Genomic DNA, 14,226 nt, shown 5'->3' on the forward strand with positions numbered 1-14,226 from the left:
CGGCCCCCGCCGTTAGGAACGGAAGCACGAGGGCTGAGGGTGTTACTCCAAAAGCCTTCCTCCGTTTCCACATCGGAAGCTGCCAGAAGCTGCGACACCCGCAGCGGAAGAGGCGCGACTTCTGACTCGCTATGTCCGCTAACAGTATGTCGGACCCACGGAGGCCTAACAAAGTGCTGAGGTGAGGATCCTAGTTGTCATGGTGTTAAAAAAACGAAAAACAGCTGTAAATTTTAAGTTTCTAATTGGCTTTATCAAACGATTCATGGATTGGGCAGTATCCCATCTAGCAAGGGGGGGAAGGGGCTCTTAAGGGCTACGGAAATGGAAAGTTTTTTGAAGGCAGGGCAAGGAAGTCATAAGAAGGAAGGATTATTTTAGATTAAGTCACTTCCTTTTTGGGGAAAAAAGGGTCTTTTTAAGTGATGGTTACCTCGTCTTTTTGGGGGATGGAGACGGGAGAGGCACTCTGTGACAGACTAATGAGGTTGGTGCTGATCAGAAAAATCCTGAGTGAACTCTTAAAACTACATTTTTTTGGAGGAGGTTGAAGCTTCAATTAAGTTAGGTATTAGGCCCTGCTTTGGTGGCTTGGCCCTAGTCCAAGTGACTCCGTTTTGGGCCTGTGGTCTTTTTTTTTTTAAACAGTGCCCCTCTTTTGATTGGACTCTCAGCTTGACTAAGAGGTGTAATCAAAACTTAAGGCTTTGAAAGATAAAAAAAAGAAATAAAATTAAAAAAAAAAAAGGCTTGAGGAGTTCCCTTGTGGCTCAGTAGGTTAAGGATTTGTCTCTGCAGCAGCTAGGGTTGTTGCTGTGGCGCCTGTTTGATCTCTGGCCCAGAAACTTCCACATGGGGGCGAGGGTGGCCCAACCAAACCAACGAATAAAAAAACACTTCAGGTGTGAGAGCCATTACCCACTGCTGCTTTTGAGGTTATTGTAGTTTTTGTTGTTCCTTTGCATGGTGTTCATAGGTTTTTATATTTTTGCTTAACCTCTGTGATATTCACAGGTCCTGACTGGCTTCAGGTTCACCATCTTTAAGTTGGTCATTCTCTTGTTCCTTTTCTCATGTTTTAGGGAGATGTTCTGCTTGGTGGTTAGCGGCTGTGAATATACATTTAAAGCTCTTGAGAGAATATGGTGCACCAGGGAGATTATTATGATTAAAATAAACAGGATAATTTGCAGTGTTTGGAGTGTGTTTTGGAGCTGTGGTCCTCAGAACTCAAACCAGTCAAAATTAAAATATATCAAAGAGTATCCCATTGAAGGAGTCACTTTTTTTTGGGGGGGGGGGGGGGCTTTTTAGGGCCACACCTCTAGCATATGGAAATTCCCAGGCTAGGAGTCAAATCAGAGCTGCAGCTGCTGGCCTGCACCACAGCCACAGCAACGCCAAATCCTTAACCCACAGATCCTTAACCCACTGAGCCAGGCCGCATCCTTATGGATACTAGTCCTGTTTGTTTCCACTGAGCCACAACAGGAACTCCCCCCCCACTTTTTTTTTTTTTTTTTTTGCTAGGAGTCAACTTAAGCAAACTGGCTTGCTCAGTGCTCTTACATAATTGAGTTTCTTTTCTTCTTTTTTGAAAATTGTTTATTTCATTGGAGTATAGTTGACTTACAGTGTTGTGTTAGTTTCAGGTGTGTAGCAAAGTAATCAGTTATACACATACTTATAGCAATTTTTTAAAAAAAACTTTTTGCTCATATGGGTTATTATGAAACTGAGTTTCAACTTCCCCAGAAGAGTTAATCCAGGCGCAGCAGGTGGTGTTGGTCACAGCACAGACACTCCTTGCTCAGCTAAAAGATAATCAAGGTTGGAGTTCCTGCTATGGCACAACAGGATCAGCTGCATCTTGGGAGTGCTGGGTCACAGGTTCCATCCCTGGCCCTGCACAGTGGGTTAAGGATCTAGTATTGCTACAGTTGCAGCTTAGGTCATGACTGCAGCTCGGATCTGATCCCTGCCTGGGGAACTCCATATATGCTGCAGGGTGGCCAAAAATGGAAAAAAAAAAAAAGTTAAGGTCTATCCTATTATAAAGAACAACTTTGGCCAGAGACTCTAGGTTCTTTTTTTTTTCTTTTTGCCTTATTCTAGGGCCGCTCCCGCGGCATATGGAGGTTCCCAGGCCAGGGGTCTAATTGGAACTATAGCCACCAGCCTACGCCACAGCCACAGCAACACAGCCTGCGACCTACACTACAGCTCAAGGCAATGCCGGGATCCTTAACCCACTGAGTGAGGCCAGGAATTGAACCCGCAACCTTATGGTTCCTAGTCGGATTCGTTAACCACTGCGCCACGACGGGCCCTGCTGAGGGAATTAAACCCTGAGTTGTGAAATCCTCTCCATTAGGTCCTTTCTAACTCAATGATGTAAATCTGTGAGAGTTGACTAATGAGGTTAGTTTGCTTGTAGAAAGTTAGGGGCACAGTTAGATAATCTAAGAGGCTTTGCCCGCAGTGGCTATCTAGGCATTTAGAGGCCCAAGAAAAATAATAACCACCATGGACAAAGACAAACCATTCCCATTAAGGAGGTGCTGTTAATGGATTCATTCACAGAGATTACCGTGTTTACCCATTCAAGCCAGGTGTCAGTTTTTCAGCACATGTGAGGAGAGTATCTCCCAGTCTAAAGTGTTATTCTAAACCTTGCAAAGATGGGTTCTGCTGGTGAGATCTCTCAGTGAGTGGAGGCAAATCTGATCTAGATTATCATGGGAACGTGGGCCTCCATGTGCTGCGGGTGTGGCCCTAAAAAGCAAAACAAAACAAAAAAAAAAAGAAGAAGAAGAGAAATTGGTCACAGGAAGGACCAGGGGGTCTCCAGCGTCATGGATAGATTGGAATCTTGGATGACAAATCCAGCAGTCTGAAAGGTTACCTCCCTTAGCAATAGCCTGGGAGAGCATTATCTTTCCAGGTTAATGCCAGAGTAAAGAAAAGAAACAGGAGAAAAGCTTTCATGTTTAGTTAAAGTATGGTCTTGATCCAGTGTCTGGGACAGAAGCAGTCCACTTTGATGGCAGCTGTTTCTCTTCCTCATCAGTTTGATTCAGAGGTCCCCAGCATCTGTGCAAGACTAAATGTCCCGTGGAGCCTTCCTTAGCTGTTGAGATGTGTACCCAAGGCTCAGTGCCTTCTAGTTTCGCTGCAAGTGTCCATGGTCAGGAGCAGTTGGTAAGATCCCTTCCAATGGGGCTTGAGGGCTATTTTCCTCTGATGATGTTTCTGTAATACCCAGTCACCGGGCTCCAGATTGTGCCCAAACAGGATCCTTTGAATTGGGATCTGGGAAGCCTTCTTTAACCTGTTGATGACAGACTTTAGTATATGACATTAAAGACTTAACAGCAGCTGTTCATACTAACATGAGATAACAAAGGATCAGCAGGAAGTTGTATACCAGTGGACACTGGTTTACTGATGACTGAGGAACTTCCATATGCCACAGGTGCGGCACTAAAAAAAAAAAAAAAGAAAACCCCTTTGTTTCCATAATATCCCCAAGTCATGGATAACCCCAAGGGCATACCTGCTAATGGTTTGAATATTAATAGTTTATCATCTGATAACTGCCTTGCTCAGGTAAGGGTATGGAGTTGTGTTTGTTGGGCTGCCTTAGTCCTAGGGAAGTTTCCCTTTCAAGTAGTTTATATTGGTTAGTAGTAGCATACCCAGCTTGGAAACAAGGCATCCCTTTTTCATTTTTAGAATTGACCCATCAAAAAAACAAGATTGGATCACGATGTTCTTACCATTCAGTCATGGGCTCATCTTTGTCAGGCAAGAGTAGTGCTGTAGCAGGACTGAGTACACTGCAGCATTTGAGATGTAGAGTTAGGTGTGAAGGCAGAAGGATCTCATAGGAGGTTAATCTGCTTGCAGAGAAATGTGGAATCAATTTAGAGGTAAGAAGACTTTGGGCAGGAGTTCCTGTTGGGGCTTAGTGGTAATGAACCTGACTAGTATCCAGTAGGATGCAGGTTTGATCCTTGGCCCTGCTCAGTAGGTTAAGGATTTGGCGTTGCTGTGAGCTGTGGTGTAGGTCAAAGACTTGGCTAGGATCTGGTGTTGCTTTGGCACAGGCTGACAGCTGTAGATCCAATTAGACCCCTAACCTGGGAATTTCCATATGTCACGGGTGCAGCCCTTAAAAAAACAAAAAGAGGAAGAAGATGATGACTTAGGGCAGTATGAGGAGTTTATAAGTAAATATCATTACCTAGGGTTAGGTCTGCTAAGACATCTATTTGTTTTGTAGCTGCAGCTATAGCCTTACGACAGTTAGGATAGACAAGGACAACTGAAACCAGTTGTGTGTTGTGACAGGAAACAGGCTGTGTTTATTGCTGCGTTCCTCTGTGAGCCCTCCCAGGGTCTAATTACCTTTCATGAACAAATTAGGGTGAAAGGTTTTGAATAATTAGGTAGCCCTAGGGAAGGCTGTTTTTACAGGCTTGTTTTAGTCTTAGAAAATATCTGTTTGCATCTATCCTCCCAAGAAAGGGGCTTGGGGACTAAAATCTTAGTAAGTTCATAGAGTGGGGAAGCCAACAGAGAAAAATCAGGAACCCATAGTCTGCAGTAGCCAATCAGGTCTAGAAATCCATGAAGCTGTCTCTTTGTTGTAGAAATAGGAAATTCTTGGATTAGCCTAATCTTTTTTGGAGATAGCTGGATTCCTTCAGCACTTAGGCTATAACCTAGGTAATGAACAGTATTAGAATTGTAATTTTTTTTCCTTGGAGAGTTTATGTCCCTTTGGTCAATGGAAATAGTCACCTAGTCTGTAATAAGAATAGAAGAGAATTTGGGAGTTCCCGTTTTGGTTTAGCAGGTTACAAACCCGACCACTATCCATGAGGATGTGGGTTTGATCCCTGGCTCTAGCTCAGTAGGTTTAAGGATCTGGCATTGCTGCAAGCTGCGGTATAGGTTGCAGATGTGGTTTGGATCTGGGGTTGCTGTGACTGTGCCATAGGCTGGCAGCTGCAGCTCCCATCTACCCATAGCCTGGGCACTTCCATAATGCTACAGGTTCAGCCCTTAAAAAAGAAAGGAAAAAAAAAAAAAAGGAAAAGAAGAGAATTTTATTCAAGCCAAAGCGAGGACTATAGCCCTAGAGACAGATTCCGGAAGCACTTGAATTGTGTTTTACTGGACAGCAAAATAGGGAGGCTTATATAGTCAAAACCTATATTTACATAAGTTGTTTGTCAGGAGTTATATAACCAGAGTTGTCAAGAAGTAAGGGTGCTTGTTAAGCAAGGATTGGTGGGGTTCAAAATGCTCGTATAGTTACAAAGGGAGACCTTGAGACTGTGAGGTTGCAATTGGCAGTTGTTAACAGATACTGTTTTGAGAATAGCAGGTGGTGTAGTTGAATTTGATACCGTTCAGAAAATTCAAGTTCTCAGTGATGCAAGAATGTCTCCACGTCCACAGTGATCAGCCAGCTCCATGTGGATGCCTCCAGTGCACATCTTGAGATACATATCTTTTCAGAACAAAGAACACATATGTCATACATCAAACATGACGGGTATATTCCTTCAAAGATTCAAGAGACAGATTAGCATGTACACAGTGAGGCAGCATGACCTTAGTGTCTGGGAAGGGAACCTCATCTTCAAAAGAATTGATGCTCTGGTGTTACAGGACTGGGGTTGGGGGCATTTATCCCTATCTTCAAAGAGGACATTTTAAACAACCTGATAACTGCATTCCTTTTTTTTTTTTCTCCTTTTCTTTTTAGGGCCTCACCTGTAGCATATGAAAGTTCCTAGGCTAGAGGTCAAATTGGAGCTGTAACTCCTCTTTTAGGTAATATGTTTTAGTCCTGGACAAATTGCCATCCTCACCCATCAGATTTCCAGGCTGGCAGGATCTGTGTATCGCAGGGTCTAATACAGGGTGTGATTACCTCCTGGGAGATTACATCTTCTGTTGTTGGTGTGAGGCTTTGTGTGGCTTCAGGCTTTAGTGGATACTGAGGTAATTGAGGGAGAGGTTTAATTATGTTTCTCTGAATCTTTTTTTTTTTTTTTGGTTGCACTGTGGCATGTGGAAGTTCCTGGGCCAGGGATCAAACACGTGCCACAGCAGCAACCCAAGCCATGGCACTGACAATGCCAGATCCTTAACCCACTGAGCCACCAGGGAACTCCATCTCTCTGAATTTTTTTTTTTATTTTTAGGACTGCACCCAAGGCATATTGAAATTCTCAAGATAGGGGTCGAATTGGAGCTGCAGCTGCCAGCCTACACCACAGCCACAGCAGTGCCAGATTCAAGACACATCTATGACCTATACCATAGCTCATGGCAACTCTGGATCTTTAACCTGATGAATGAGGCCAGGGATCAAACCCACATCCTCATGGATACTAGTTGGGTTTGTTACAACTGAGCCATGAGAGGAACTCCTAGGCTCTGTACTTTTTATTCTCCCAAGGATTGGAAGTAACCTACAGATTTTTGGCACCTCAATTAAATTAGGTGACTTTTGTTGGAATTCTTTCCCTTCTATGTCAAGGACAGAGTGTAAAAACATAAAAGATCAGTTCAGGTTGGTCATGAAATTTTAAGGTGAGGTCTTGATCAGAAGCAAAATGTATTAGCTTATACCCCCCCCCCTTTTTTTCCCTTTTTGGCTTTGCCTGCAGCATTTGGAAGTTACAGGGCTGGGATTGAACCCACACCAGCGCAGTGACCTGGGCTGTTGCAGTGACAACACTGGATCCCTAACCTGATAAGCCACAAGGGAATTCCCTGTATTAGCCCCTTTAACTTAGGAGATCTCCATCTAATAGATTGAACGGGGATTTGCTAACATAGCAGAAAAGAAAAGAAAGTCTTTCAGTAAAAGGTTCCAGAGTTCTTTGTACTGGTTAAGGCAGAAATTCTCTCTGCACTTTTATTAGCTACTTCCATTAAAGAAATCTTTTTCCAGGAATTTGTTGTCCTATGAGGGGGTGGGGGCGGTTTAAGGCGGAAAGTGTAGCTCCAATATCAACTAGAATTTGGCATGGTTTCCCATTAATTGTAATTTTAGTTTCCCCTTGGCTGTTCAAGAGAATTACTGATTAACAGTGTACTGGAGAATACTGAGTGGGTAGGTATGGGGGCACTCAAGATAATTTGCATAGGGGGAGTTCCCCTTGTGGCTCAGTGGATACAGTCTGACTAGTGTCCATGAGGATGCCAGTTCAATCCCTGGCCCTGCTCAGTGGGTTGGGGATTTGGTGTTGCCGTGAACTGTGGCATAGATAGCAGATGCGCTCTGATCGCTAGTTGCTGTGGTGAAGGCTGGCAGCTGTAGCTCTGATTGGATCCCTAGCCTGAGAATGTCCATATGCCACATGCCACAGGTGCGCCCCTAAAAAGCAAAAAAAAAAAAAAAAAGAAAGAATTTGTATAGGACCTTTGAAGACCATCTTTTCAGTGTCCTAGTTGATTACCTGTGGAACATTGGCCTTCAGGCCAGCCTTTTGATGGTGGCCCCCCAGGAAGGTGTTATTTTAGGTCTGTGGCCTTGGAGCTGTTTTAGCTGCGAAGCCAATAGCTTGGCAGATTTTTGCTCGAGGTCTTCCTCTCAGGTCTTTTTTTGTCTTTTTAAGCTTCCCTCGCTTCATAGGGAGGTTCCCAGGCTAGGGATTGAATTGGAGTTGCAGCTGCCGGCTTTCACCACAGCCAGAGCAATACAGGACCCAAGCCACATCTGTGACCTAAACCACAGCTCATGTCAATGCCAGATCCTTAACCCACTGAGTGAGGTCAGGGATCAAACCCGAATGCTCATGGATACTAGTTGGGTTTGTTACTGCTGAGCCATAATGGGACCTCCCTAAGTTCTTTTCAAAGTACTCAGCTGTGGTTACTGGCTCTCTTGGACTGGTGGTCTTCCATCCTATTTTCTGCCTTTTTATCAATAGGTTATCTCTGGAGGTAACCTATTTGCAGACGGGGCAGCTAGAGGAGGTTGGGTAACTGTTTATTTTTTATTTTTTGTTCTTTTAATATGTATTTTTTCATTTTTGTTTTTTAATTTTAAGTGAGAATTGCAACATTTAAAAAATTTTTATTTATTTATTTACTTTTTTGTTTGTTTTTTAGGGCCACACCCACGGCATGTGGAGGTTCCCAGGCTAGGGGTCAGATTGGAGCTATAGCTGCTGGACTATGCCACAGCCACCAGGATAGCAACGCCAGATCCCTAACGCACTGGGCAAGGCCAGGGAATGAACCCTCAACCCCATAGTTCCTTGTCGGATTCGTTTCCACCGCACCGTGACTGGAACTCCTGGGTGACTCTGTTTATCATATGCAACCGGAATGCAGGAGGAGAGCTTCCAAGCGTGCCTTAAAGTCAGCCAGATTCATCTTTCTTTGGTTTGATGAATAACAATCAGTAGGGGTAGGGAAGACTCTAGAAATGGCTTATGGAAGGACAGTTGGTGGAGTTCCCTTGTGGCACAGTGGGTTAAGGATCCAGCATTGTCATTGCAGCAGCCGGGCTTGCTGTTGTGGCAAGGGTTCAATCTGGGTCTTGGGAATTTTCACATGCTGCAGGTACAGTCCAAAAAAAATGTCAGTTGCTGTTTTTTCAAGCCTTTTCTGGTTGAGGATCTGGAATATCATCCTTCAGGTTTTGTCTTTGGCTTCCTGCATCCATTTAGGGGCTTCACCAGCTCCTACCTGCATGTGCACAAGCTGTTAAAGCTCTTGCAGCCTGGGGTCGAGGCACTGATAGTGAGTTGACATTCTTCAAAGAACTTTTGAGATTCCTCCCTCGTTTGAGGAATACCTTAACAATGGCCCTTTTTCAGTCTTTGACTAAAGAGTGAAAGACACTCAAGGAGGTTCATCTGCAACTTCGGGTAGTTCTGTCTTACACGGTAAATGTTTAATACTATCTTCAGTGTGGAGAGACAGTTCAGAAGGAGAATCAGGAGTTCCCGTTGTGGTACAGCAGAAATGAATCAGACTAGTAGCCGTGAGGATGTGGGTTTGATCCCTGGCCTTGCTCAGTGGTTTAAGGATCTGGTGTTGCCATGAGCTGTGGTATAAGTTGCAGACAAGGCTTGGATCCTGTATTGCTGTGGCTGGCAGCTGTAGCCTGGGAACTTCCATATGCCATGGGTTTGGCCCTAAAAAGCAAAAAATAAAAATAAAAATAAAATCAGTAAACATGAGTACTCGGGTGAAGAATAAGGTAAAGAAGGAGAGGGGGAGCAGTAGGAGTCATGTCAGTCCTATCCTTTTTTGTTTTAGGTACTTCCTGTGTTTTTGATTTTTGATTAGCCTTTCTGTAACCAGTATTTTAATGATGCTGTTTTGGAATCTTGAAGCCTTTTGGAAGCTTCTGCATATCAATCAAAATAGTATGCCATCGGTGTTGTCACTGAAGCAGCTCCAGTTGCTGCTGTGGCAAGGGTTCAATCTCTGGCCTAGGAAATTCCACATGCTGCAGGCATGGCAAAAAAAAAAAAGTATTTGATTAGGAAACCCTCACTTTCTTTTTTTTTTTGGTCTTTTTAGGGCCATGCCTGAGGCATATGAAAGTTCCCAGGCTAGGGGTCTAATTGGAGCTGCAGCTGCCACCCTGCACCATAGCCACAGCAACACGTCTGTGTCTATCTTGCTGATAGACAGGGATCTGAACCACGTCTGTGACCTACACCACAGCTCAGGGCAACACCAGATCCCTGACCCACTGAGCAAGGCTGGAGATTGAACCTGTGTCCTCATTGATACTAGTCAGATCTGTTATCTCTGAGCCATGATGGGAACTCCAGGAAACTGTCATTTTAAAGGGGACTTTAAAAATATTTATTTATTTTTTTACTTATTGTCTTTTTAGGGCCACACCCACAGCATATGGAGGTTCCCAGGCTAGGGGTCCATTCAGAGCTGTTGCTGCCGGCCTACACCAGAGCCACAGCAATGCCAGATCCAAGCCTCATCTTTGATCTACACCACAGCTCATGGCAGCGCCAGATCCTTAACCCACTGAGCGAGGCCAGGGATCAAACCTGCAACCTCATGGTTCCTAGTTGGATTCGTTTCTGCTGCACCATGACGGGAACTCCTCTAAAATTTTTTTTTTTTTAAATTATAGTTGATTTATAATGTTCTCTCAGTTTCTGCTCTACAGCAAAGTGACCCAGTTATACACACACACACACACACACACACACACACACACACACACACACACACACACACACACACACACATATACACATTCTTTTTCTCTCTCTGTTTTTGCTTTTTAGGGCTGCACCTGGAGCATATGGAGGTTCCCAGGCTAGGGGTCTAATTGGAGCTACAGCTGCCAGCCTACACCACAGCTACAGCCACAGCAATGCAAGATCTGAGCCATGTCTGCAACCTACACCACAGCTCATGGCAACGCCAGATCCTTAACCCACTGAGCAAGGCCAGGGAATGAACCTGCAACCTCATGGTTCCTAGTTGGATTTGTTTCTGCTGCGTCACGACGGGAACTCCTTTTTCTCATATTATCTTCTATTATGTTCTATCACAAGAGATTGCATATAGTTCCCTGTGTTGTACAGCAGGACCTCATTGCTTATCCATTCTTTTTTGGGGGGGTGGGGGGGTGGGGGGGTGCACCTGCAGCATATGGAGGTTCCCAGGCTAAGGGTCTAATTGGAGCTGCAGCTGCTGGCCTACGCCAGAGCCAGATCTGAGCCACGTCTGTGACCTACACCACAGCTCACGGCAACGCCAGATCCTTAACCCACTGAGCGAGGCCAGAGATCAAACCCGAAACCTCATGGTTCCTGGTTGGATTCATTTCCGCTGTGCCACGACAGGAACTCCACTTATCCATTCTAAATTCTACTAATCCCAAACTCCCAGTCCATCCAACTCCCTCAAGGGGTCTTCTTGAATAGACAGTCTTGTCTCACTGAAACATTCCCCACAATGGCCATTGTAATTCCAGGTTGGTTTTAGTAATATTTTGCCATTTTGGTAGATATTTACAGCTTCTGGGATTATAGTTCTTACACATAAACTAAGCAGGTGTGCCAACAGGTGGCGCACTAGATTCATCAAAGGTGAATGCTCCCATCTCTCTTAGCTGGCCTTTATCTTACACAAAGCAAGACCTACAAACATGTGGACCTTAACACTCCAGCAGTAACCAGTTACTGCGGCTTGGCTAAGTGTACCATTACTAGTTGCCAACATGGAAGCTGGGGCTGGGGAGAAGATTGAACCAGCAGACCTCAAATGGGAACTGTGGACTGATTCCAAACAAATGGAGAATCGAAGCTGCCACCAGTAGTGCCTAACATGGAATCAGGAAGGATCTCAAACAAATAGGGAACAGCAGGCCAAACTGCCAGCAGTTTCTAACATGGAATCCGGGAACAGAACCAAGGGCTTAGGGTTTTGAACAAAATGAGGAACTGTGGTCTGAACTACCAGCAGCCCCAAGAATGTGGAACTAGTGATTCCAGACAAATGGGGAACTGGCTGGAAAGCCAGTTAGATGGGGAGCATGATGCAGAGAGCAGAGCTCAGAAGTGAGAGGGATTTTCCCATAGCCCTGGAAACAGCGAGATAAGACACTGAACTCAATAAGGGGTTCATGGGTACCATGCTTGTGTTTCTGCTCTCTGAATACTGTCAGAGGTTTGGATCCTGTCGCTGTCACCAAATCTGTTGAAAAAACAAGGTTTAACTGAGTAAATTCTAAAAATCTAATTGGCTTTATTGAAGGATTCATGGATCAGACAACATCCCATCTAGCAAGAAGAGCGAACTCTAAAGGGCTGCAGAAAGGGAAAGGTTTTTAAAGGCAGGGCAAGGGAGTCATAAGCAGAAACAAAAGGATTATTTCAGATTGGGTCACTTCCTTTTTGGGGAAAATAGGGTCTTATTAGGTGGGTTACCTCTTCCTTTGGGGGATGGAGAGGGGAGAGGGCCTGTGTGACAGACTACATTAGTGCAGATCAGAAAACTCCTGACTGACCAGTTAAGACTACATTTCTGGAGGAGGCTGAAGCTCCAATTAAGTTTAAGTGGATTGATCTAGCATAAGTGACTCCATTTTTGGCCTGTGGTTTTCCTTATTTATTTATTCATTTATTTATTTGTCTTTTGTCTTTTTATGGCTGCACCCGTGGCATATGGAAGTTCCCAGGCTAGGGGTCAAATTGGAGCTGTAGCTGCTGGCCTACGCCACAGCCACAGCTACAGCTACAGCTACATCAGATCCAAGCTGCGTCTTTGACCTACACCACGGCTGATGGCAATGGTGGATCCTTAACCCACTGAGCGAGGCCAGGGATCGAACCCACAACTTCATGGTTCCTAGTTGGGTTCGTTAACCACTTAACCATGACAGGGACTCCTGTGGCTTTATTTTTAACAGTGGGAATGGGCCTCAGGTTGTGGGTTGGGAGCCCAAGGGAGTACCTGCCCATCCTGGGAGTGGACCTTGAGCACCCCTGACCCTGAACCTGCTACAGGTACAAACCCCCGCCCAGCGAGTGTAACCCAGCCTTGGATGACCCAACACCAGACTACATGAACCTGCTTGGCATGATCTTCAGCATGTGTGGCCTCATGCTCAAGGTGGGCAGGGCTGTTTCCTTCCAGGTAGCTCTACCTGGCACTGGGGAAGGGATGGATTCAGAATGAAGCAGGGCCAGCACTGAGGGGACAGGGCTGGGGTGATGCTGGGTGAAGAAAGCCAGAGCTCTGGGGGAAGCCAGGGGTCTGGGTCAGGGTAGGTACATGGGAGATTGGTCTGAGAATCGGGCCAGGTTTTAAAGCATTTTGGAGGGGACTGGTGGAAAAAAGGTGGGGTCCTTAGTGTGATGGGGGATGTCAAGGGCCATTCTCCTTAGGCCTGAGGGGATGTGGTGGGGTCAGAGATGCAGGACAAGGGAGTAGGACCAGTGCTTTGGTACGGGAGTTAGCTATGGGGGCCTGGGACTGTGGGACTTTGTGGGGCAAGGTTTGAGCTGCACCAGGTGGACTTGGGGTTGGCACTGGTGCCTGGGAATGGCCCTTATGTGGGCTCATTAGGGTGCCTCTCACTGACCCAACCCATCCATCCACTTACCTCTCCCAGCTGAAGTGGTGCGCTTGGGTTGCCGTCTACTGCTCCTTCATCAGTTTTGCCAACTCCCGGAGCTCTGAGGACACTAAACAGATGATGAGTAGCTTCATGTGAGCCTGGGCCTGGAGAGGGAGGGACTCCTGGGTAAGGGGAGGGGATCCCCAAGCCTATCCATCCTGGACTGACTCCTCTCTCCTGTCTCAGGCTGTCCATCTCTGCTGTGGTGATGTCGTATCTGCAGAACCCTCAGCCCATGACGCCCCCCTGGTGATGTCAGCCTAGAGGGGTCCCATCCTGGACCCCTCTGTCCACCTTGCCCTAGGCCTGGACCTTGGCTACTCAGTCTCTGGCCCTCAACTGCAGTCCTGGGCTTCTCTGGGTGAGGTAGTCTCAGGGCCAGCAGGTGGATGGAGGGAACTTGGCTCTGTCCCTGGGATCCCACTTCTGCTGAGACAGCGAGGGGAATTGCATAGGCCAACCCCCTCCTGCCTGCCTGCCTTCCCCACCCTGCCTGCTGCTGGGGGAGGTGCTGTCCATGTTTCCACTCATTTTCATGTTGAAACCAGTTAATAAAGTTTTGCATTCTGGATGTTCTCTGTGACCTCTCTCTCCGGTGCATTGTGGGTGTTTGTCTTACCAGGGGGAAGGGCTCCAGTTCTTCCACTCTGTCAGACCTTGGGTGGGAGCCTTAGTTTGGAGAATTCAGGGTAGTTTTCTTATTTCACAAGCCTCCAGCCCTAAGTCCCCTGCCAGAGACAGAACAGTGATCTTTGCCCTCTGGCAGCAGGGCTAATCTGAGGAATCTGGGCTTTGGTTTTCTTTCTTTTTTCTTTCTTTCTTTTTTTTTGCCTTTTCTAGGGTAGTTTCCTGCTGCATATGGAGGTTCCCAGGCTGGGGTCTAATCGGAGCTGTAGCCTCCAGTCTACGCCAGAGCCACAGCAATGTGGGATCCAAGCCGCGTCTGCGACCTACACCACAGCTCACAGCAACACCGGATCCTTAACCCACTGGGCAAGGCCAGGGATCGAACCTGCAACCTCGTGATTCCTAGTTGGATTTGTTAACCACTGCGCCACAATGGGAACTCCTGGACTTTGGTT

At 46.0% G+C, this 14,226-nt stretch overlaps 1 protein-coding gene and 1 long non-coding RNA gene across 2 annotated transcripts; one reads left to right on the forward strand and one right to left on the reverse strand.

Annotated features, from left to right (window-relative positions):
• Nucleotides 1-68: 68 nt before the first annotated feature.
• WDR83OS (WD repeat domain 83 opposite strand) lies at nucleotides 69-13,715 on the forward strand. Its single transcript, XM_047776945.1, has 4 exons — nucleotides 69-181; nucleotides 12,531-12,636; nucleotides 13,139-13,236; nucleotides 13,331-13,715. Exons 1-4 carry the CDS (start codon nucleotides 132-134, stop codon nucleotides 13,395-13,397), a joined length of 321 nt encoding a protein of 106 aa, XP_047632901.1. The 5' UTR covers nucleotides 69-131; the 3' UTR covers nucleotides 13,398-13,715.
• Nucleotides 2,977-4,061, reverse strand: LOC125125644 (uncharacterized). Its single transcript, XR_007134453.1, has 2 exons — nucleotides 3,780-4,061; nucleotides 2,977-3,331 (listed from the first exon to the last, which is right to left on the reverse strand). It is a non-coding gene; the product is annotated as an uncharacterized LOC125125644 (long non-coding RNA).
• Nucleotides 13,716-14,226: the final 511 nt, after the last annotated feature.

Source organism: Phacochoerus africanus, chromosome 4 (assembly GCF_016906955.1).
Source record: "Phacochoerus africanus isolate WHEZ1 chromosome 4, ROS_Pafr_v1, whole genome shotgun sequence".
NCBI classification, from domain to species: Eukaryota; Metazoa; Chordata; class Mammalia; order Artiodactyla; family Suidae; genus Phacochoerus; species Phacochoerus africanus.

Coding starts and splice junctions, on each gene's coding strand:
- WDR83OS (XM_047776945.1), top strand. CDS start 132: ATGTCCGCTAACAGTATGTCGGACCCACGGAGGCCTAACAAAGTGCTG. Junction 12,637..13,138: donor TGTGTGGCCTCATGCTCAAG/GTGGGCAGGGCT, acceptor TACCTCTCCCAG/CTGAAGTGGTGCGCTTGGGT. Junction 13,237..13,330: donor CAGATGATGAGTAGCTTCAT/GTGAGCCTGGGC, acceptor CTCCTGTCTCAG/GCTGTCCATCTCTGCTGTGG.